The sequence below is a fragment of the Cinclus cinclus genome, chromosome 6, assembly GCF_963662255.1.
Source record: "Cinclus cinclus chromosome 6, bCinCin1.1, whole genome shotgun sequence".
Taxonomy (NCBI): domain Eukaryota; kingdom Metazoa; phylum Chordata; class Aves; order Passeriformes; family Cinclidae; genus Cinclus; species Cinclus cinclus.
In genome coordinates this window covers 47956113-47978857 of record NC_085051.1, presented here as the reverse complement: position 1 = coordinate 47978857, position 22745 = coordinate 47956113, and the positions used below count along the sequence as shown (strand labels likewise).

Here is a 22745-nt window from a genome sequence, read left to right as displayed (position 1 = left end):
TCTAGAAAGTATGATGCTGAAATCCAGATTAATCTCTGATAGTTCCCTTTTGCCCTCATTTCAAGTGCTATTGGATCAAACAACTTCAAATACACTACATGAGCAGTAGCTCATAACTAAATTCTTACACCTGTTTCCAACGTAATTAGATAATTGACATTCATTGGCATTCAGATAACTCAACATTTAACCAAACTCTTCAGAACTTGATCTTGTCCCTCACAAAATAAAGGAACCCTTATGATGACTGTCATCCTGTTCCTTGGTTTCTGTTAATGCTGACAGAGTAATGCTGTAAAGAACATGTCACCTTCATGTTCTTTAAAAAGCCTCTATTGATGTTTCTTTGATACGAAACGCCTTGTGATTTATTGCTAGTGTCTGTTACCTGAGTAGGCACTTTGTTTTCCCAAGTGCATGTTTATAATGTAATTGAAGACTTTGGAATTACCACGAGTCTGATTATCAGTGCAGGACACAAGACTCTTTAGTTTTGTTTATTTTGAGAAAGCCATTCAGAATGGAAGTCAAAGATAGAGAGACGAAGTAAGAAAATGGAATCAAGATATTCTTGGTATGATTGTCTGTCTATGGTTTATTAATTTAATATTGGGACTTTTCCCTTGGTGGTCAGCTCACTTTGAATATAGGGGATTTTCTCTGTACTGTTTTTGCCTCCATATTTACTTAAAATTTCAAGAGCTGATGGTAAGGACTGACACTAGAAAGCCAACAGCCTTAGTGTCTTATATCAAGGTGTTATGGGACAGTGAGATTGTTAAAACTAACAGGAAAAAATATACTAGTTTTCTAAGCAGATAGAAACTTAAAAGCTGTAAATTTCACCAAAGTTAAATCAAAGAAAATTTTCAAGAACAACCCATTTAAATGGCCAAGGATATGAATTGTGGGTCATTGTTTCACAGACCTCTTATGGAGAGAAAAATGAAAGGATATTTAAGTTTATTTTGGGTTTTGGGTTTTGCTTTTTTGGTGGTTTTTTTTTGTTTTGTTTTGGTTTTGGTTTTTTGGGTTTTTTTTGTTTGTTTTTTTTTGTTTGCCTTGGTTTGGTTTGTTTGTTTTATTTGTAGCAGGACAGTCATATTTAACTGATGGACTTGTTGAGGAGAAAGGCAGATAATTTCATGGGAGAAATAAATCCCGGGGCTTCAAGGGGAAGCAAAAAGTAAATCAATACCAGTTCTTCAATGTGATGGTACTTTAGCTTTCTTGAGGCAAACTGCTACCTACATCTTGTCCTGACCTTTTGCTCTTCCCTTTGTGCAACATTGATTCTAAAGGAGATGCTGAAGCTGAGGATGAAAGGTGCCAGTGGAGTCAAAGGGAACTGGTAGTGAGTCTTTTAAGGAGGCAGCAGCTGGAGTGGGGTTGGTGCTTGGAGGGCTTCTGGTAGTGTGGGTGGGGGATTTAAAAGGGTGTGAGAAGAGAGGACTGGAAAGACTAACTTTTAGGGGATGACTCTGTGTGAGGCAGTGTGAGGTTTGCTCTCTTACTAAGTAGAAGAGGTATTACAGAGAGGAGGCCTACTGCGCCTAGAACTTCTTCCTTATTCTTACTTCCTCCTCCCCTGGCACCCTTACTTCTGGCTAGGAAAGCAAGAACAGCTGAAAGAGGATAGAGGAGTCAGGGATTCCTGAGGGAATTGGTTGATGTAGTTGTCAAGCCACTCTCGGTGTTAGTCATGCCAGTCAGGTGAAGATCCAGGTGACTGGAAAAACAGAAACTTTGTACCCATCTTTTAAAGGGATAGAAAGGCAGACTCTGTGTGCTACCCACCCGTTAGTATCACTTCTGTGCCTGGGGAAGATCACAGAACAGATCCTCCTAGACACTCTGCTAAGGCACATCAAGGACAGGGAGGTGATTTGGGAAAGCCAGCCGAGCTTTACCAGGGCAAGTCCTGCCTCATCAGCCTATGGCCTTCTATGATGGAGTGACTGCATCAGTGGATAAGGGAAGGGTCACAAATGTCATTTATCTGGACTTCTGTAGAGCTTTTGACAAGGTCCCCCTCAACATCTTTCTATCTAAGTTGGAGAGAGCTGGATTGGATGAATTTGCTGTTAGATGGATAAGAAATCAGCTGGAGAGTCTGATCCAGAGGGTCATGGTCAATGGCTCTGAGTCCCAATGGACCTCAGTGACAAGTGCTGTCCCTCAGGGATCTGAACTGGGACCAGTTTTATTTAGTATCTTCATTAATTACATTGATGGAGGGATCAAGGACATCCTCTACAGATTTGCAGATGACATCAAACAGAGTGGTGTGGTTGAACCTGAAGAACAGGGTGTCGTCCATGGGGACCTGTACAAGCTTGAACAGTGGGCCCATGGCAACCTCATGAGGTTTGACAAGTGCAAGGTGCTGCACTTGGGTCAGGGAAGCCCCCGGTATCGACACAAACTGTGGGATGAAGAGATCAGAGCAGTCCTGTTGAGAAGGACTTGAGGGTGCTAGTGGATGAGAGGCTGGACATGACCCAGCCATGGGCACTCAGCCCAGAGAGCCAAACATGTCCTGGGCTTCATCCAAAGCACTGTGGGCAGGAGGGCCACAGAGGGGATTCTGCTCCTCTATTCTGCCCTCATGTGACCCTACCTGCAGTCCTGCATCCAGCTCTGGGGTCCTCAGCACTGGAAGGACATGTACCTGTTGGAGTGAGTCCAGAGCAGGGGTACCAAGATTACCAGAGGGGTGGAGATCCTCTCGTAAAATATTCTCTCACTCAGAGAATTGTGATTATTCAGCCTAGAAAAGAGAAGTCTCGGGAGTAACTGGTAATTGCAGGCTTACAGTAGATGAAGAGATCCTTCAGGAAAGACAGAGAGGGACATTTTGCAAATGCTTGTAGTGACAGGACAAGGAGGAATGCACTCAAACTAAGATACAGTAGGTTTAGATTAGATATTAGGAAGAAATTCTTTACTGTGAGGATGGTGAGGCACTGAAACTGGTTGCTCAGAGAAATTATGAATGCCCCATACCTGAAAGTATTTGAGGCCAGGTTGGATGGGGTTTGAGCATCTAGTATAGTGAACGGTGTCCCTGTCCAGGGCAGGAGAGTTGGAGCTAGATGCTCTTTGAGATTTCTTCCAACCAAAACCATTCTATGATTCCATGATTCTATGATTCTATGAGTCTATGATTCTATGATTCTATGATCCTATGATTCTATGATTCCATGATTCTATACTGTATGGCTTTGTTGAATCCTCTGCAGAAGAAGAGATGACAAGAGAAGTCAGATGACAGAAGACAGGAGTGGGATGCTTCCCTACATCTTCTCTGAGGTAAGAAAGTTGGGGAGCTGGGCAGCAGGGAGAACAGCTGCCATGCCACTCCTGATCTGTTCCTGAAATAGTGTTCAGTTTTCTGACAAATGACTGCTGGGTCTGCAAACTGTGACCTAATTCAAGCAAAGCTTGTAGTGGTGTTCCAAGAGGGTTGCATGTATTTGCATACAGCCAAGCATTTCCAGTAATAGGTATCACTAAGTATATTCAGGAAATACTGAAGAGTAAAATGTATATATTTGTTAGTGTATAGCACAGGTCCTTGAAGAGAGAATGTAGGCAAAATGTGACTTTTAATCAGCTGCATAAGGAAAAGGAAAAGACTGGAAATTAAGGGAAGCATTAACCAAAGTTCTGGGGACAAAATATTCTCTCTTTCATTGAGTGATGAGAGGATTGAGAGATTGAGAAAGGTCTTGGGAAAGAAAAAAAAATTCTTTGAAGGAAAAGAACACTTCAGCCTTTGGGGGATTGGGGGTAGTGTTTGTCAATTATTTGGATTTATGTTTCTCTATAATTTCTTTTTAAAGGAGCTTAAAATAAGAAAATTCATTCTATTGAGCTCAAGCAGTGTGGGCCTGTGAGAATCTTGCCCAAACAAATGCTGTTAGGGTGAGGCTCTCAGGTGGAAGAATGCTTCAGATGGTTGTGGGAACAGAAATTTTGGACATGCCAGCCAATTCCAAGCTATTCCAAACTTTGATGTTTTGGTGAATTCTTCAACCTATTTGTTGTGTAGTGTAATAGATTTACTCGTAGGGAATCCTACAACTAAAAGAATTTTGAAAAGTCCCATAACTAAATGGAGATGCCTTGCAGCGCTTGCTATCTCTGTAGGTCATCTCTAACAGTGCTCTACTTAATAAACAATAATTTTTGAGAGATTCCTCAAGTCCTGAGCTGTTTATAAAAGATCATATTTACATTATTGAAAGGAAACAGATGCCCTAATTCAGACTGATCACACCTCACAGTTTAAAAAGGCTGCACACTCTCCCCTGTTATGTTTTCAGGAGAAAGTATTACTAGGTTCAGAAAAGAACAACTTAATATACATTTGTTTTCCAGTCCACGTTGCCTCCCTTTTTTAATTATGGTTATGAAGAAGTGCTTTAGTTTCAATGAGACAACAAATTAAGAAATTCCTCCAACTCTTTGAAGTTATACACACACCTGGTATCTGTGGTTTAGCACAGGCTAAGGAGAGTCTCTGAGGCCTTTTTTTGCAGTAGAACACCTTGATCGTGCCATCAATGCTTACTATATATAGCAGAGAGAGAAACCTTGCATAAACAATCCTCTTTCCACCTCTTGGCTCAAAGCACATATATTTACATTAAATTTTGCCAGCTGTGGTTTAACTACCCATGAACAGTTCAGTGCTAGCAGTGTAAGAGCTGTGTAACCTTTAGAAAAGTCCCCAGTGTAAGTGAGGAAATTCCCTGTTCACTATGTGTATCATATCATCAACACAGGCAACACTGCTTTGAAATAGCCCAATCTTCAAAACTCAGCAAAATGGCTAAACTATTTGTAAATCAATATTCTGCTCATAATTACGATAAAAATCCTTGTTGAAGATTTTTCATCAAATACAGATATAATACAGTTGGGTCTAGATCTGTTACCCTTTTAGCTTCCTTCCTGTCATGGCTTGCCACTAGAAACATATGAAAGAAAAATTTGGACTTTTAAAAATATTAATATCCAGAGAATCACATTATTCATTGAAACTGTATTTGTTTTTTCTGCTTTCTTTCCAATCATAGGGCAGCTTTCCCATGTTCAGCAGCAGCCTTTCTCCTGCAAGTGTTGTGAGGTGTGGCCTAGGTGTGTTCAAATCTCTCTTAGTCATTTGTCCTTCACCTTGTCATTAGCATGGCGTCTGTATTTAATTGGGCTTCCTTCCTTCATCAGAAATCAGTTTTTATATACCATGAAAACTGTAGCCCATTATTAAAAGCCAGCTCTAAGCAAGATTCTTGGCTCCTATTTATACAAGAAGCAGTGAAAATAGTATCTCAAGTGCTCCTTCAGGTGAGTGGTGTGTGTGAAGAGCACACTGTGTGTGAGTCCGGTATCCTGACTCAAAGCTGCCTATTTCTCAAGTTTTACCTCATAAGCAACTTCTTTAAGGGGTTTTCTGCAAACTGTTGAGCCTCTTGATAGGTTGTAATCATCAACAACTTTCACTGGTTGTGTCCCTCACAGAAAATATTACTGAATTATTGTTGTGGTTAGTATTTCAACTCTCCTTAGAAATAGCATGGAGATGAGCACTCTATTTGTGTGTAGCAAAGGCTGGTCCCTCCCTGGAAATGGTTGCATTTTGAAGGGAAAATGAGAGAAAATATTACCTTAGTTTTAGAAAGAGAGATGCTGCACATGGGGATTCGAGGCTCCTGGTAGACCAGGAGCCAGCAGTAAGTTCTTGCAGGAAATGCAAACACCACCGAGCTGAGTGGTGTGGTTGCCATGCCTGAAGGATGGATGTCATCCAAAAGGACCAGGACAAGCTTGAGCAGTGGGCCCATGGCAACCTCATGAGGTTTGACAAGACCCAGTGCAAGGGGCTACACCTGGGTCAGGCAACCCCCAGTATGAATACAGGCTGGGGATGAGCAGATCAGAGCAGCCCTGCTGAACAGGACTTGGGGGTGCTGGTGGATGAGAGGCTGGACATAACCCAGCAATGGGAACTCCCAACCCAGGAAGTCAAATGTGCCCTGGGTTGCATCCAAAGCACTGTGGGCAGGAGGGCCAGGGAGGGAAGTCTGCCCCTCTATTCTGCCCCCATGAGACCCCACCTGCAGTGCTGCATCCAGCTCTGGGGTCCCCAACATAAGAAGGATGTGAATATGTCCAGAAGAGAACCTGTCCACAATGATGATCAGAGGACTTGGACATGTCTCCTGCAAAGACAGGCTGGAAGAGCTGGGATTGTTCAGCCTAAAGAAGGCTCCATGGTGACCTTATTGTGGCCTTCTAATACCTAAAAGGTTTCTTACAGGAGAGCTGCAGAGGGGCTTTTTACAAAGACCTGTAGTGATAGGACAAGGCTTTAAACAGAAAGACAGTAGATTTAGATTAGATATTAGCAAGAAATTCTTCACTTTGAGGCTGGTCAAACATTGAAACAGGTTGCCCAAAAAAGCTGTGGCTGCCCCATCCCTGGAAGTGTTCAAGGTGGGGTTGGATGGGGCTTTGACTGACCTGGCCTAGTGGAAGATGTCCTTCCCCATGGCAGGGGGCTTGGAACTAGATGATCTTTGAGGTCCTTTCCAACTCAAACCATTCCATTATTCTATGAGTGTGTAATTCCATATACTTGAGCTGCATTAAGAAGAGTATTGCCAGCAGGTCACCACAAGGAATCCTTTCTCTCTACTCATCCCTACCATACACATCTGGAGAGTTGCAACCATTGCTGGGGCTCCACAGTGCAAGGAGGACACGGACACACAGGAATGACTCCATTAAAGTGCTTGAATCATCACTGAAGAATTTCAGCATCTGACATGCGAAGAGAGGCTGAAAGAGTAAAGACTAGTAATGTTTAGCCCAGAGAAAAAAAAGACCTATGTAGGTCTCAAGAATGTATAATCACCCAGTTTTTGATGAGACAAATAAAGACAGAGATAGGCTCTGCTCAGTGGCATCTAGTAACAAGACAAGAGGCAATGAGCACAAGATGAGTGCAAGAAGTTCCACTTAAATTTAGAGAAAACATGTTAACCTGTTTTCGAGTCAGTGTCGTCAAACACTGAAGTTGAGAGATTTCCCAGAGAAGTTGTGAACTCTCCATTGTTGGGGCAGTCAAAACTCAGCAGGATACCATCCTGAGCAACTCAGTGTCCAGGACTTGGTTTGAGCAAGGGCTTGAACTGTGTGGTCCCCAGAGTTCCCTTCCTTGATGCTTTGGTCATTCTGCACTCTGGAGTAAAGCTGAGTCCAGGATACCAGGCTGTCTGATCTGACCCAGCTGAACTTGGCACACGATCAGAGGGGATTGCTCCCCACATCCCAGATCATGAGATAGTAAGCTGATCTAAAGCCTTGCTCTATTTAACACCCATGTTCCTCGCTTCCACCCCCTGTCCCCAGGCCATGCTTGTAACCGCGATCACCTGCGTTCAGTGGCATCCCAGCCGCATTCTTCTCTGGGCACAGGGCCATTCAAGTGGCCCAGGAGTCAGTATCACAGCTCTTGCTGCCAGTGGATTCCCCGTCTGGGAGTATCCAGGTACATATCTGACAGCATTTGCTAGTGTGGCACAAGAGTGTTTTAAGCCCTGCACCTACTAGAATCATCACCAGCTTCACCTGGAGACAATCAACCTCAGCCATGGATATACAGGAAGGAGACAAAGCAGGGTAGATCACAAAAATTCAGATTGTCCTGGTGCATCAAACCTTGTCCTCCTGCCTTAGTGTCAGCAATGCTATCGGAAATTCTGAAAATTATGCAAATTATGTTCAAAATATTTCTCTGTAATTACTACTTCTGGTGACTTGTTCATAAAATAGTAGATGCAGGCAACTGAGATGTGTATGAATGTTTGAGATTAAGAAACAGTAGGCTCAGTTTGAGGAAAATGGGTTTGAATCTAACCAGAGTGATCAGATAGTCATGAATAATAAGAAGTCACATGTGAAACATATTCAGTAAAGTTAAGTGTCCAGTAAAACTAGTTTCGACATCATACTAATCTCTAAAATTATAATGTGTGAGTCACAGCCCTTAGATGATCTTAACCTTTACTAGAGGATACCCTGCTTTGTGTTCAGCAGCATAAACAACTGAGCAAGGACCCGTGCAGACCTGGTGTATACAAGAGGACCCTTTTGAATTCACTGTAAGTAATGTTTTGGGTTGTTTTTTTAATGTGGAAAAATTGTAAAAAAATTATATTTAGGAAAAAAATTGAATAGTAATTGAGAAATTGTTATGTTCAAATTTTGGCTTAAAGCTTCTTGTATTGTTTAATTATGATTTTGGGGGTTTTTAAAATAGAAAAGTCTTCTATGAGACTGGAACATTCATACAGCATGACTCTCCTTAGGAAACCTGAATTTCTAAGTGTTTTAAATTAAGTAAATTGATGATAATAACAAATGTAGGGCATGAAATGAAATGGAAATGAAGACTTAAGGATTTCTCTCTAAAGCATCTAGAGAGCATAAAATAAAAGAAACTCTGGCTAAAAGAATTAGAGTGATGGTGAGACAAATCACAAACAAACCAGAGCTTAAATTTAAACCTGTTCTAGATATGAAAGTGCACTGTCTGAAAGTGGTTTGTCATGGGATTCAGGCACTTCCCAGCAATTGTAGTATTTCTATGACTATGATATTCAGAGTGTGAATTAAGGAATATTTAGAGCATCTATTACTAAAGCTGAGGTCAGCATTCTGTGTTCACGGGCTTTTGGAGAAACAAAATGATGGAAGGTGGAGAACACAAATGTGGGGTCATGGTGGGAGCTCATAAGGATTTGGAGCTTTTACAAGGCAGGGGCTGCATTTCTCAGTGCAAGTCAAAATTCCTTAGTTATTTTTCCCCTAGAGAGAAGTTTGTTTTATTAAAGGTTCTGTAGGTCAAATGATCACATACCATAGGAGGATGTTTTGTATTACCAGATGTTCCACATCTTTACTTCTCTTTACTGACAGAAGTTATTGTACCAGTTGTGATAAAGTATTAATTTCTAGAGGTAAAAGTATTGCCATAGATGTGGAATGAATGGATTTCATGCTGCTCTGGAAAAGGCTTTCCTGTTCAGTCTGTATTTATTAGTGTCTTCACTCCTCCAGAATTCACTCACTCATCTTCACTTCCAACTATTGCAGGCTTGTCTGCCAAATCACCCTTTTTGATCTTTCTGATGATAAAGACAGTGATTGCTCTAGAGATTATCTGTTTTGTTTTGTTTTGTGGGGGGTTGTTTGTTTGTTTTTGTTTTTGTTTGGTTTTGTTTTGTTTTTTTGGTTTTGTTTTTAGGTGATTTGATTTGGCCACTGGGCTGGGCATGCCTTTGCATGCAGCAGGCACACTTATTTCTTTTTGTTGCTCTATGTACATACTCATTTCCCCTTTCTCTGTAAGCAGTACTGTATTCCCAGGGTGTTGATAACTTCCTAATTGCTATTTCTTTCTTTTTATTTTTGTGGAAGTTGTTTTATTTTTCTTTTAGTTGTGCTCAACTGTTCAAACTTTATGAAATCAACATAAATGTTCATCACTTCCTCATGAACAAGTGCATTTGCTTTCTCTTAGGTGCCTGCCATATGGGTTTACATTCAGCCCATTCAAAAATGCATGTTTTAATTTGCACAAAGGAGGTATATTGTGCCTTTCTTCTGCTTTGATTTTTCATCTGTTAAATTTCCAGATTTAACTGATTATTTTTGACCATCTCCCTTGCTTTCTGCTCTGTAAAACTGTACTTTCGACTCTTTCATCACTTAAAGTGACATTGAAAACAGAATATTGGAAAAAAACCCAGTTTAAAATGAATTGTAGTTTAATTTTAATGAGGGCGTCTTTGGAATTACCTCATCCCTCTTTGACTTTAATTTTTATTATTTCATAACCTCTTCAGTAGGTTGAGTAATTTTCCAGAGTCTGCTTCCTTGAAATAGAAAGCTCGTTTCCCTCAAACATCTCAGTCTCTGGTGCTACGCTAACTCCGTATAGTGAAGGGATTGATATATTGCTGAACACAAGGTGAAAAGATTTGTAAGCCAAATGTAACTTTTCTTCTATTACAGAATCACAGAAATATGAAGATGTTGCTTTTCCTGTGTCTTTTACTTGTTGGAATCCATTCCAACAGTTACTGCTATGAGCCTTATCAACAAGGGGTAAGAAACCAGAATCAAAGAGCACAAGGAAACCAAAACATGCCATGGCAGGGTGTAAGGAACAGCGTTTGTCGATTTGCATGTTGTTTCTACAAAGAGATTTCTTCTCGTGAAAACAATGGGAATGTTTTCTTCTCTCCTCTGAGCATCTCTACTGCCTTTGCAATGCTGACTCTGGGTGCCAGATCAGACACCCTGACACAGATTCTTAGGGTCCTTTGCTTTAACCCTCGTCAGATTTCTGAAAATGACATACATGAAGGCTATCGTCAACTCATGCAAATGGTAAACAGAAGGAATGGGGGGTTACAGCTGAATATGGGAAATGTTCTGTTTGTGCTTGATCAACTGAAGCCACAAGAAAAATTTTTAAGTAATCTCAGAAACTTCTATGAAGGAGAAGCTTATCCTATGAACTTCAAGAAGGCTGATCAAGCCCAGCTAAAGATCAACGAATATGTAGCAAGAAGAACGAATGGAAAAATCAAGGACCTTGTAAATAACCTAGATCCACTTACTGAAATTCTCCTTATTAGCTATATTTATTTTAACGGTAAGATTTGCATACCATGTTCTTCTACCCCATAAATTATTTCCTCAGGTCAGTCTTGAACTTCATATTTTTTTTGCAATAGGATTTTGCAGATGGACTCATATCTCGTTTTCCTTTTGGTCCTCCTTTATATTTAATTAGAAACAAAGGTATTGGAAATTATGTTCTACTTGACACTGATAACTCCTAGCAAATGGCAAATTTTCCCATATCTTTTAATATATAACTTTCTTTCCTTCAGAAAATGAAGTGGAATATATACATGTATATATATATCTAGAGAGAGAGAGAGAGGAAGGCATCTCTAGACAGTAAAGCATCTAATCCTAGACAATCTAGTGGGATTCAAGCACTTTCTTAAATGCTTGGCTGAAATCCATTTCTGGGAATTTCAATACACCTGCTTTTTTGTACAGCAAGTTCAGAGTTAAATGCAAAGAATGCTATTAAAGGAAAACTAAGCATCTTATCAAACAGAATATATGTTTAGACAACAGCTTTGCTGTTACTGTGTATGTTTATGTATTCAAAACGCAACATGCTACAATAGCTTTAGTTTCATACTCATTCTCCTTATTTTTTTGCTAACTATGCCTTTGCCAATAGCATATCTGTAGTCCTGGTGTGTCTAGAGGCATAGGTTTCAACCTTTTTTTTTTGATTTGCAGATTATAATATTTTCCAGTGAAGAGATGGACCCACCAGTATCAAATACAAGCCTATTGACAATAAGCTTGTTTTTCTTAATTAACTTGTGCAGTCTGCTTAGATACAGTCTTCAGATCTTCCCAGAGCTTTTCAGACTTCTGATATAATGAGAAGAAGAGGATCAAGGCTGTAAGGCTCAATCAGTGGTCTAATAACAGATGTTGCACCTTATTTCATACTTTCTCTCTCTTACTGATTATATGGTGAAAGCAAAGTATTTGTTGTCAGAAAAATAATATTCTGTAATTTAGCTGATAAAAAATAGCAAGCATTTTAATGGAAATGGAGATGGCATATTAGATAATTATTTTTTAAAAAGCTATCCTTTCAGAACAGTTAACCTGGATGCTTGCACTTTCCAACATGAGGCTTCCCCTGAAAATAATTAAGAATTATATTTCTGTTTTTTTTGCTTTCCATCTGCATCTCTGATCCTTGTATTAATATCTGAAGATTGGCCACAACTAAATGGAGCTAATTGAAATACAGATGGTTGATTTTTCTTAGTTATCTTGAAAACCTACTTGTTTATCTCAAATAATGTTCGTCTAGACTTTTATTAAGCATCAGGTACATTTTTCAAAAGAGGCAAAATACCTTTTGATTTTTCTTCTACTGAAAGGTTTTTGAAGAATGAGCAATGAATTTAGTAGCACAATGGGGACAAATGCCCAAAAAACCTTGTATTAAATATAATTTTGTATTAGTTAACTTTTACATGTCCTAAGAGTAAAGGTTGTTGGGGGTTTTTAATGAGATATTTGGTTTACTACTACAAACATTTCCTGGCTCTTCTGAACGTGGTGGAGTTTCAGTTTTAGTTCTCCAATTTTAAAGCAAATGGATTAAAGAATAGCATTAATTACAATAACAAAATAACTTTTTTTAAAATGTTGAAATCAAAAGTAGGTTAATTATCTAGAGCTGGGATTAATCTGGAGAGGATTTCTAAACTTCACTCAGCTGTATAACCAGTCCATGCTTTTAGGTGCTTATCCTCTTTTTGTGCATTACAAACTTACTTGCACATTACTGGTGACAATTTTTTTTTCATGGTGTAGAATAGTAGAGAATTCCTTCTTCAAGGACAAAAGTCTGGCAATATTTTCCTGACTCTGACCTACAAGGCGTGTTATTCCACTATATTGCACCAATCCCTCTTCATGCCTTAGTCAAGCTGGTAACAACAAATACTTCAAATTTCGTTCTGCCACTTGAACACTGTGAAGCACTTGAGGAAGGTGCCTAAAGGTATCCCCCTAAGACAGAAGTGAGAACAGGAATAAGAACGCCTTTGAAATAGGAGGAAAGTATTACTGAATATCATCTCTGTCTAATCAGTGTGTTAACTGATAGTCATGGTTTGGGACCTTAATGATCATCTAGTTCCAACCCCTCTGTGAGGGGCAGGGACATCTTCCACTACACCAGAGTGCTCAAAGAACTGTCCAACCTGGCCTTGATCACTGCCAGGGATGGGGCATCTACAATTTCTCTATTCTAACCTCCCCACCCTCATAGTTCAGGATTTCTTCCTTATATCTCATCTAAATTTAAATCTGCCCTCTTTCAGTTTAAAATCATTCCCCTTTATCCTACCACCATGTGCCTGTATAAAAAGTCTTTCCCCTCTGTGGGCCCCCTTTAGGTACTGGAAGGGACTCCAAGGTGTCCCTGGATCCTCTTCCCAGGCTGAACAACCCCAGCTCTCTCAGCCTGTCTTCACAGGAGAGGAGCTCCAACCCTCAAATTCTTTTCATGGCCCTCAACTGGAGTTACTCCAACATGTCCACATCCTTCTTTAATTGGAGACTCCAGAGCTGAATGCAATTCTCCAGGTGGGATCTTGCCAGAGTGAAGCCAAAGTGGAACTGGCCACACTTTTTTTGTTGCAGCTCAGCATGTGTTTGGCTTTCTGGGCTGCAGGCACACATTGCTGAGCCATGTTGAGATTCTCATCAACCAACAGGACCAAGTTCTTCTCCTCAGGTCTGCTTTCAAGTCCATTATTTTCCAGTTGTATTTGTGCTTGGGATTGCCCCAACTCACATGCAGGACCTTAGCCTTGCAGAAATTAATGATATTCTAATGGGGCCACCTCTCAAGCCTGTCTCACTCTCCCTGAATGGCGCCCTCTCTATCCCTTCCCTCTGGAGGGCATCCTTCCCTTACAGCATGTCAAGAGAACAACACCATCTTGGTGTCACTGGCAAACTTGTTGAGGGTGCGCTCAATTCCACTGTTCACTTCCCCAACAAAGATATTGAACAGCACTGGTCCGTAACACAAACCTCCAAAGAGCACTGGTCATCCCTGATCTCCTCTTGGACAGCAAGTTTTGACTGCAAGCCTTCAAATGCAAACACCCAGATGATTCTTTATCCACTGAGTGGGACGTCTGTCACACCCATCCCTCCAGTTTAGAGTCAAGGATGTCATGTGGGACAGTGTGAAATGCGTTGCACAGCTCCAGGTAGATGATATCAATTGCTCCTCCTTACCACAGTTTTTCCTCAGTGAAATCATGTTGTCTGTCACCAATCACTTCCTAACTTTCCATGTATCTTAGCATAGTTTCCATGAGGATCTGTTCCATATCCTGCCACTCAAAGAGGTGAGAAAACTGGTAGTTTCCTTGGTCTTCCTTTTCTTCATTTTTCCAAAATGAGAGCTCTCATTTCTCTTTTTCAGTCAGTGGGAATTTCACTGGACTGCCATAACTTCTTAAATATGATGTATAGTGGTTTAGCTGTCCCATCTATTTCCCTCAGGATCTGCAGATGCATTTCATCAGGTCCAATGGACACATTCATCTTCAGGTTCTTCACATGGTCTTGAACCTGATCTTCTTCTACAGTGGACAGTTTTTCATTCTCCCAGTCCCTGCATTTGCCAGTATAGATTGAGGCAAAAAATGTGATTGAGTACCTCAGCCTTGTCTACATTCTGGGTAACCAGGCTTCCCATTTCCTTCTGGAGGGAGTTCACATTTTCCCTAGTCTTCCTTTCATCATTGTCATACCTATAGAAGCTTTTCTTGTTGTCCTTGATGTCACTGGCCAGATTTAATTCTATCACACCTTTAACCTTCCTAACCTAATCCCTGGAGGCTCAGAAAATCTCTTTTTATACCTCTGAGGTTACCTGTCCTTGCTTCCACTCTCTGTAGGCTACCTGTTTATTCTTGAGTTCACCAAAGAGCTCCTTGTTCATTCACACAGATGTCCTGGCATTTTAACTGACTTGTTAGGATGGATCACTCCTGTGGGTGGTGGAGGTTATCCTTAAATATTAATAGAATAATAGAGCCATTAAGGTTGGAAAAGAGCTCCAGTAAATTTGAGTCCAACCTTTGATTGAACACTATCATGTCAAATAAACTATTTGCAGTAAGTTCCAAATCCAGTAATTTCTTGGACATTTCCAGTGATCATGAATCTACCATATCCCGGGGCAACCTGTTAAAATGTTTGGCAACTCCTCCAGTGAAAAAAATCTTCCTGATGTCCAGCCTGAACCTCCCTTGAAACAGCTTGAGGTCATTTCCTCTTGTCCTATCACTTATTTTCTGGGAGAAGAGACTGACCCTGACCTGGCTACAGCCTCCTTTCTGCAGCTGTAGAAAGAAATGAGGTTCCTTGCCACAGCCTCCTCTTCTCCAGCCTAAAACAGCCCAGCTCCCTCAGCTGCTCCTCGTATGACTGTCTGTCTGAACTCTTCCCCAGCTCTGTTCCGCTCAGTGCTCCAGCACTTCAATGTCTTTCTCACTGTGAGGGGCCCAAAACTGGACACAGAACTCAAGGTGTGGTCTCATCAGTGCTGAGTCCTGCGTCCAGGGGGACAGTCCCTGTCCTGGTCCTGGTGGCCACACTGTTGCTGATCAGGCCAGGATATCACTGGCTTTCTTGGCCACCTGGGCACACACTGGCTCATGTTCAGCTGCTCTTTGCAGTCACTCTGTCCCCAGCCTCTGGTGCTCCATGAGATTGTTGTGACAAACCAGCTTTCTTGGGGCGCTCTTCCCTCCATGACTTTGTCCCAAGCACATCTCTTGAGGGGCCAAAGTTTACTCTCCTGAGGCCCAGAGTAGTGGTTCTAACATCCTACTCAGTTTTCAAGCAAAATTCTCCTTGAAATCAGTTGGCTCTCCCTGAGTTGAGCACTAGATAAATGTTGTCAAAGTTTTTCACGACTTTCACTTTTTCAGTGATTCATTCTGCTTTTTATATTTTTCTCTTAAGCATAATAATGTTAAAGTCCTGTACGTTATATATCTGATGATAGATGTCAGTATTAATGACTATTAATGACATACAAAATCATATGAAATATACAAAAGTATCAACTTTTTCCTGTTCAGATTATTGTAGTTGTCAATCTATGCTTTCATAGACAAGACACGCACTGAAGAAATTCCATTTCACTTTTTCAAAAACTATTTAGTAGTGCAGGCTATGTCAGATGGTGGAAACAACAGACAATAGTTATTTCATTTGCAACAAGTTGCCTAGTAATCAGTGCTCAAACAGAAATCAGAAGTTAAAAGGGGATGCATTTCATTTCATGGTTTTCTTTGATGCCACTTATTTTGCTTAGTGTCACAGCTCTACTTTTGATCATTACATTTGATAAATTATTAGTTTTGCTCTAGAAAGCAAAATTTATTACAGAACAGCAAGATTTCTTAAAAATTAAAATAAAACCAACAAAAGAAACGCTTTCCAAAACACCACAATTTTCCCCTTTTTAAAAAATTTGCTCAACCTCTGAAAGGTATGATGTGGATACGTGAAATTTGGCTTTGAAATTCCTCTTCACTGAGGATAAGAATCTTTTCGAGTTTCAATGCAGACAGTTTGTTTCACCACAGCTAAGTGAGGAACCTTTGAAAATGTAATATGGTGAGGATGACAGTGGAAAAGGTTTCTGCTCTTGCTCTTTTGTTTCTAAACTCAGCAGCCTGGTAGAATTAAGTTCTTTATGACTCTATACATCATCAACTAATGTGAGGTATTAACATCCCCCTTCAAGTAACCCAAATCCCTTATTTTCTCTGGAGAATTCATCCCTCATGTCACCCTTTACAAGCCTATTTTGGTCTGGGAATAAGAAAATGAGAGAATCTTAGACAAAGGCTGCATTATATGAGGAATTTTACAGGCTCCTCAAAACTGTTATCATGGAGGAAAAGTGCAAGTTACCACCCTTGATAACTCATCTAAATGAAGGATTTTGCAGCTTGCTGTAAGATCTGAGGGAGTGTCTTCACATCACATTCTACCAACTGTGTGTTGCTATTGAATTATTCTGAGTATTTAGTTAGATCAAGTAATCATTGCAAATTGGTTTGTCTTTCAAGCTGATCCAACTATGCCAATATCTGTCATCTAAGAATGTGTCCTATGTTAATACGTCATATGCTTTCATGTCCTCAAAATATCCTGTAACTCTGTCTCTTATATTTCAAGCTGAATGGGAAAAACCTTTTGATCCAAAATACACTAAAATGAGCAAATTTTTTGTGGATGGGAACAAGGCTGTTGAAGTCCCAATGATGTTTGGAATGGGCCTGTTCAAGCATGGTTATGATGAGCAGCTGTCTTCCACCGTGGTGCAAATGGATTACAAAGGAGGTGCTTCAGCATTTTTTATTCTGCCTGATAGAGGAAGAATGAGGAAGCTGGAGAAAAGATTGTCTTGTGAACGTTTGTCAAGGTGGAGGACATTAGTCACAAAAAGGTAAAATTCTGTAGTTCTTGTTTCAGATGGTAGCCAAGGAAACAAATGTGCTGGGGTATAACACAGAATCAGTATGCCATTTTTAGTTCTGCTTTAATCAGCAGAAGAAATCCAAAGTTGACCAAAGTTGAATGTGGCTCTTTACTGTCCACGTGTTTTCACACTTAATACTGCATGCACTGAAAACCTTCACAGATTAGGACTTTTGCTATTTCTGCATTTTTGTTTCCCATCTTCAGCTCTCAATAGGCCCAGGTTTTTTTGACTTAGACCTCTTCTCACTTTATTTTTTTTTTTTGCGGGGGGGGTGGGAGGCGTGGGGGGGGGGGGTTCTGCCTTCTATTTACAAGTAAATTCCTACCACTTCAGCCTTTTTTCTTGTCTCTTTCTTAATTTCTGCTTAATTAAAATTAACAGTAATTGTACAGTTAATGCTGAAATAACAACTTCCATCCAGCAACTGTGAGGGCACAGCTCAATGATATAGAGCAGAGCCACTTATCCAGGCTCTCTGAGGACTAAGGCAAAATAGGAGTAAGCTATACTCATTTCAAGGTAGCTTTGAGTCAGAAGGCAGAAAGTTTATACTTTTTCAAAAATTATGGAATCCTTTCATTTAGTGTCATGTATGGCAATAGCCTTTCACAAAATATGTGTACAAGCATAGGTTTACATTATCATGCTTACATGTTTACATTATCATGCCCTTGTATTGATTCATAAATTTGATGTGTCACATTAGTGACCTTCACACAGATATTTGAAAATCATGCTTTTAGATGGTCCATCTCAAGACAAAAATTATATCCAAAATGCAGGAATCCAAAATTGGTTTCCTGCTCTTAACTCTGATTCACTGTTAAATATTAGCAAAAGAATCTAACTTCTTTGTCATATGGAGAAAAAAAAAATCTAAAAACCCTAAAAAAGCAACTATAGGAAAAACTATGTAATTCTTTGTGTACCTTTACAGTTTTGAAACTTCTGGGAGCAGCTATGTGGCTTGTGGCTACAGGAAATATACAATGGTGAATCAAGATATTTATGTATAATTTTTGCCAAGGAAACCATTTTCTTCACAATTATCAAGACAAATGCTAAATACAATTGGAGGGATTTGTATTTCCCCTCTCCATCTTATAATATGAAAAAGAACCACAGTCAACAACAAGTTTCTTTAATTCTGCTCCCCATTTTTCATCATAACCATTCTCTCCTATTGACACAAATTCCTCCTTTTCCTTTTAATCTTTAAAACTATTGCATCTGCTATCATTTTGAATCTCAGGGAGATCTTAATAAATGAAAGTATTATATAGAATCATTTAAAGGCTGTGGATACCTGTGTTTGTTCCTTCTCTGAAAACTGATGTTGATATAAGTGGCAGAAGTGTTGTGCAGGACATTTTTCATTTCTGGTGGCTGACAAAGAGGATATTGCTGAAGAGTCACCAGACCAGTACAGACAGCTGAAATCTTTTAAATGGCTGAACTATAGAGAAAACGACACTTTCACTTCTGGGAAGTGTATCCCACTGATCCTTTCCTGGTCGCACTGCTACGGTGTGTCGGTGGCTTTCCCTTTCCTCTGTATTGGAAGCGACTGGGGGCTTGTGAAGGAGTGTAAACACAGGTAACAGCAAGGCAGATGATTCAGCAATAGCTGCATCCTCATTCGGGACAGCAATCAGCACAGTCTGAAATCAGGAAGATCTAAGAGATCAGCAGCCTGTTATCAATCCATCAGCACTCTTGTTTTTGGATACAGCCAGAGCTGGCATTAGATGCTGCGCAGTGCTGGAGGTTTGGGCTTTTTCTTTCCCACCTGCCCACTGGATTAATTTCTCCCTGGCTAGTTTCATTAAGGGCTCCACATCTACCTGACCTAAAGCCATGGAGAGCTGTCCTGGTTTCTCAACAGAAAGCAGTACCTTATGTCAGTGCTAGCACTAACCTGTGTCTCATTATGTTGCTTCTAGCTGTAAATGTTTGGCTTAACCTTTGAAAGCTAATTGCAAGACACTTAGGGGAAAAAACAGGAAGAAATGAGTCAGAAACACAGAGCTTTAGTTAATTTATGGAAAGCAGCAACCTAGCCACTTAAAATAGAGTAAGTCAGACACTGGGCTTAGCACAGAAAAATAATGATCTACTGACTAACTATATTCTGTAAATTTGCTTTTGTCTTTTATTTTGCCATGCCTTCTATCACTACTTACTATTGTCCTGCTTCTTCAGTGGATATAGTTCTGTTTTGTCTGTCCTGATTTATATGATAAATACTCAAGGTCAGGTTTTTTTACCCCAAAACTAACCAGTGAAATTGAATGTGCTGGATCTTTTTTTTTTTTTTTTTTGTGCTTGGCTTGAGACACTTAAAGAATTTCTTTTTCACAAGGCAAATCCTCTGCATCCTCAGTAATGGCTCATGATTAAGGTTCTTCCAGAAAATTGCACGAGAGATTACTAATTTCAGAAAATTTACATCTCCTATGTAGGCTAAAGAGATGCTGCAGGCAAAATGTCTTTAGGGAGAAAGCAAAATCAGTTTGCCTCTTATGAGTCTATGTTATTCTGTGATAACTCATCAAATGTTTCACCATATTCTTGCACTTCTTTTCTGGCAGTTCAGTAAATTTGTATCTTCCAAAATTCACGCTTTATGGGACATATAACCTAAAAGATATCTTATATAAAATGGGCATCATGGATCTATTCACTGATAAGGCTGACCTCTCTGGGATCACCGGGCAGCCCCAGCACAGAATTTCCCAGGTAAGTCATACTGCTTTTTGTTTTATGGGCCCATGGTTACTGATGCTTGATTTGCTTTCTGTACAACTTTCCATGGTGCAAAAACTCATGTAAAGAGGCTTTGCTTCACATGAAAAGGCAGCTGATGGCGTACAGAGTATTTTGTCCATGTTAGCTGCACTGTATGAGCAATTGGGTTGGAGCAAGTTACAAGTCTGTAATTTTTTAATCTAGAAGGCTACTTTGACCTGCATGGGGCAACTTTATAAAGTAGACATGACCAAATCATCATCTATGCCCACCTTGGTACCCTCTTGCAGCATGCTGTTGCAGTCACTACTGACTACTTCTGTTTGTGTCTGCCTTCTTTAGCCTGTTTGTGGGCAAGCAGGGAGCTGTAGGATGTTTCACTGCTTGTGTTTTATGGAGGTGAGGGAAGAGAAAAAGCACTGCTTGCTTTTAAGCTGTTTGGGGGAAATGAAAATTCAGTTATTACAAAAATTTGTCTTCAAGAATATGAACAATGACTGCCAGGCTCAGACAGAAGTTACAGATAGGTCACGCTTCAATAAACCTGGAGTTTAAAGCTGACAATCAGGGCAAACTTAATTGTCTAATGAAGAAAACAACTACCCTCATGACCTCAGGTGGACATTAGTGAATCAGGATCTGTCAGTGTCTTGATTTTGCAAGGTCAAACTTTTGTGTTTCTGTGCTTTAACCCTCTATTTCTGGCCCTTCACCTTTGTTCCCATTTTTCCCAAAACATGAAGGAACATAGAAAACATAATTTCAGATTTCTATTCATTGTGCTAATCTGCATGTTATTTCTTCAACTATAAGAACTTCTAATACACAGTTAAATATGCTCTTACTCTCTTAACTTTTGGTGTAGCTGTAGAGATATTCATGAGTGGATGCAAGGAATAAGAAAAGAAATAAAGCAAAGGTTTTCAGTAGCAGGGACATGCCACTCCAATGAAGAGTAACTTTTCCTCTCTGGGGCCAGAAAGCTGTACTGCATATAGCTTGCTGATTTTAAATTTATTTCTAACTTTGGTGTCTTCAAGCAGTGGACTCACACCTGTCCATCTGACACTTGTTTCTTACCAGGTAACTTCTTCAGGCACTTTTAACTCTCATTCTTGTCTAGGTGGCTAGTTGTGTACCCTCTTGACTTGTAAAATGTCTGTTTCTTCACAGGCTATCCATAAGGCTGTGGTAAAGGTGGATGAGACTGGCACGGAAGCAGCAGCTGCCACAGGCATGGAAATGGTGCCCATGTCCGTTCCAGTTACCATTACCTTCAACAGGCCCTTCCTAATGGTCATAACTATGGAGAACACTATCCTCTTCATGGGAAAAGTTGTGAATCCTCTGAAAAAAGAATAAGTTAATGTACAAATTAGATATGAGGTGATGACCACTCTTAAATCAAGTATTAGACCTGATGAGTATGACATGGCTACAGAGGGGCTCTCCACTTCTTAACTGATGTTATTCACTGTTTTTTTGTAGATGAGACTCTTCATCAATTTAAGTTGTCATAGTTGCATGTTTGTTTGGGCCTTGCTTCTTTTTTTTTTTTTTTTTTAAAGAAGGTTGCATTCATGCAGAACTGTCATTAGCTCTGGGACAAAACAGGCCTGTGTGATACTGACAGCATAGATACATCTTCTAGCAGGGAAGGTGAGGAGCATGTGAGTGGAGAGGGTTGTGTATGTCTGCTTCTTCCCTCATGGCTGCCTTCTCTCCTATTTGTTTTATGTTGACTGACAAATAGTTACAAGTTATGTTACTTTACTATTTGTGTCCATTCTCCTACCAACATGAAGTTCATAACTAGTATAGACCTTATCATGCATAATGCTTATTACCTTGCATAGTACCATTGTTATCCAGTGAGTCTATTACACCCTTGCCTGTCAGCTGCTGTCCCAGTTTGGCTGCTGCAAAGGGGTCTCAAAGAAGGGGTGTTTTTCCCCTGCAGATATATATTGGCCTGCCCTACTGTTTCTGTGAAATCTATAATCCAGACTCAAACCGGCAAACTTCAGATGTTGTAAGAATTTGATCTAAGAAAAGAAGAGATAGATCTGATCTCTGCACTTTGGCACCCTGGAGCCAGCCATTGTGAAATAAATATACAGCTCAGAGCAGCCAGAAGACTACTTCTAGTTTATGCCTGCATCTAAAGTAGCTCCTAGAAGTCCCCAGGCAGCAGGAAGCACAAGTCATCTCCCCCTGGTGCCAGTGTCTGTACCATTACTCTCTGCACCTGGGAGATCACCCACGGCAGCAAGCACCATGCCAGTGGTGTTTATAGGAACAGGCAGCCTACCAATGACACCCACACCCCAGCAGTGGTACTTGCTATGTCTCTTGATATAACCCCTTCTGTTCCCAGACTGTCTGGTAATACAACATTGGTACTCGTTTCCTCATCTGCTTCATGGTTAGTATAGCCATAATATTATAAAGAGCTGTTTTCACTATTAAGAGAAACAATAATCAGTCACATTCATAATGAACTTGCTTATTTTATTTCTTTGCTCACTTTCCTATCTATTTTTTTTTCTGGTTTTTACGTCTATTATTTTATTTCTTTGCTCATGTTCCTGGTACATACCCAATCTCTGGTTGCAGGAGGGGTAAATTATTGACTAAAGTGGGTTAGTCTGTTAATAGGTATTAAGCACTTACACCAGTCTTTGTACAGCCTTGAAATATGCAGACAAATGTACTATGGTAGAACAACAACAATTAATAAACCTGACATAAAAGAAGTTTCTAATTTTGCTATTTTAATTCT

The 22745-nt window shown here is 40.1% G+C and overlaps 1 protein-coding gene across 1 annotated transcript; it reads left to right on the top strand.

Moving 5' to 3' along the window:
* Window positions 1-10098: 10098 nt before the first annotated feature.
* On the top strand, window positions 10099-22156 carry LOC134045112 (serpin A3-4-like). Its single transcript, XM_062494716.1, has 4 exons — window positions 10099-10732; window positions 16909-17179; window positions 19807-19954; window positions 21137-22156. Exons 1-4 carry the CDS (start codon window positions 10099-10101, stop codon window positions 21323-21325), a joined length of 1242 nt encoding a protein of 413 aa, XP_062350700.1. The 3' UTR covers window positions 21326-22156.
* Window positions 22157-22745: the final 589 nt, after the last annotated feature.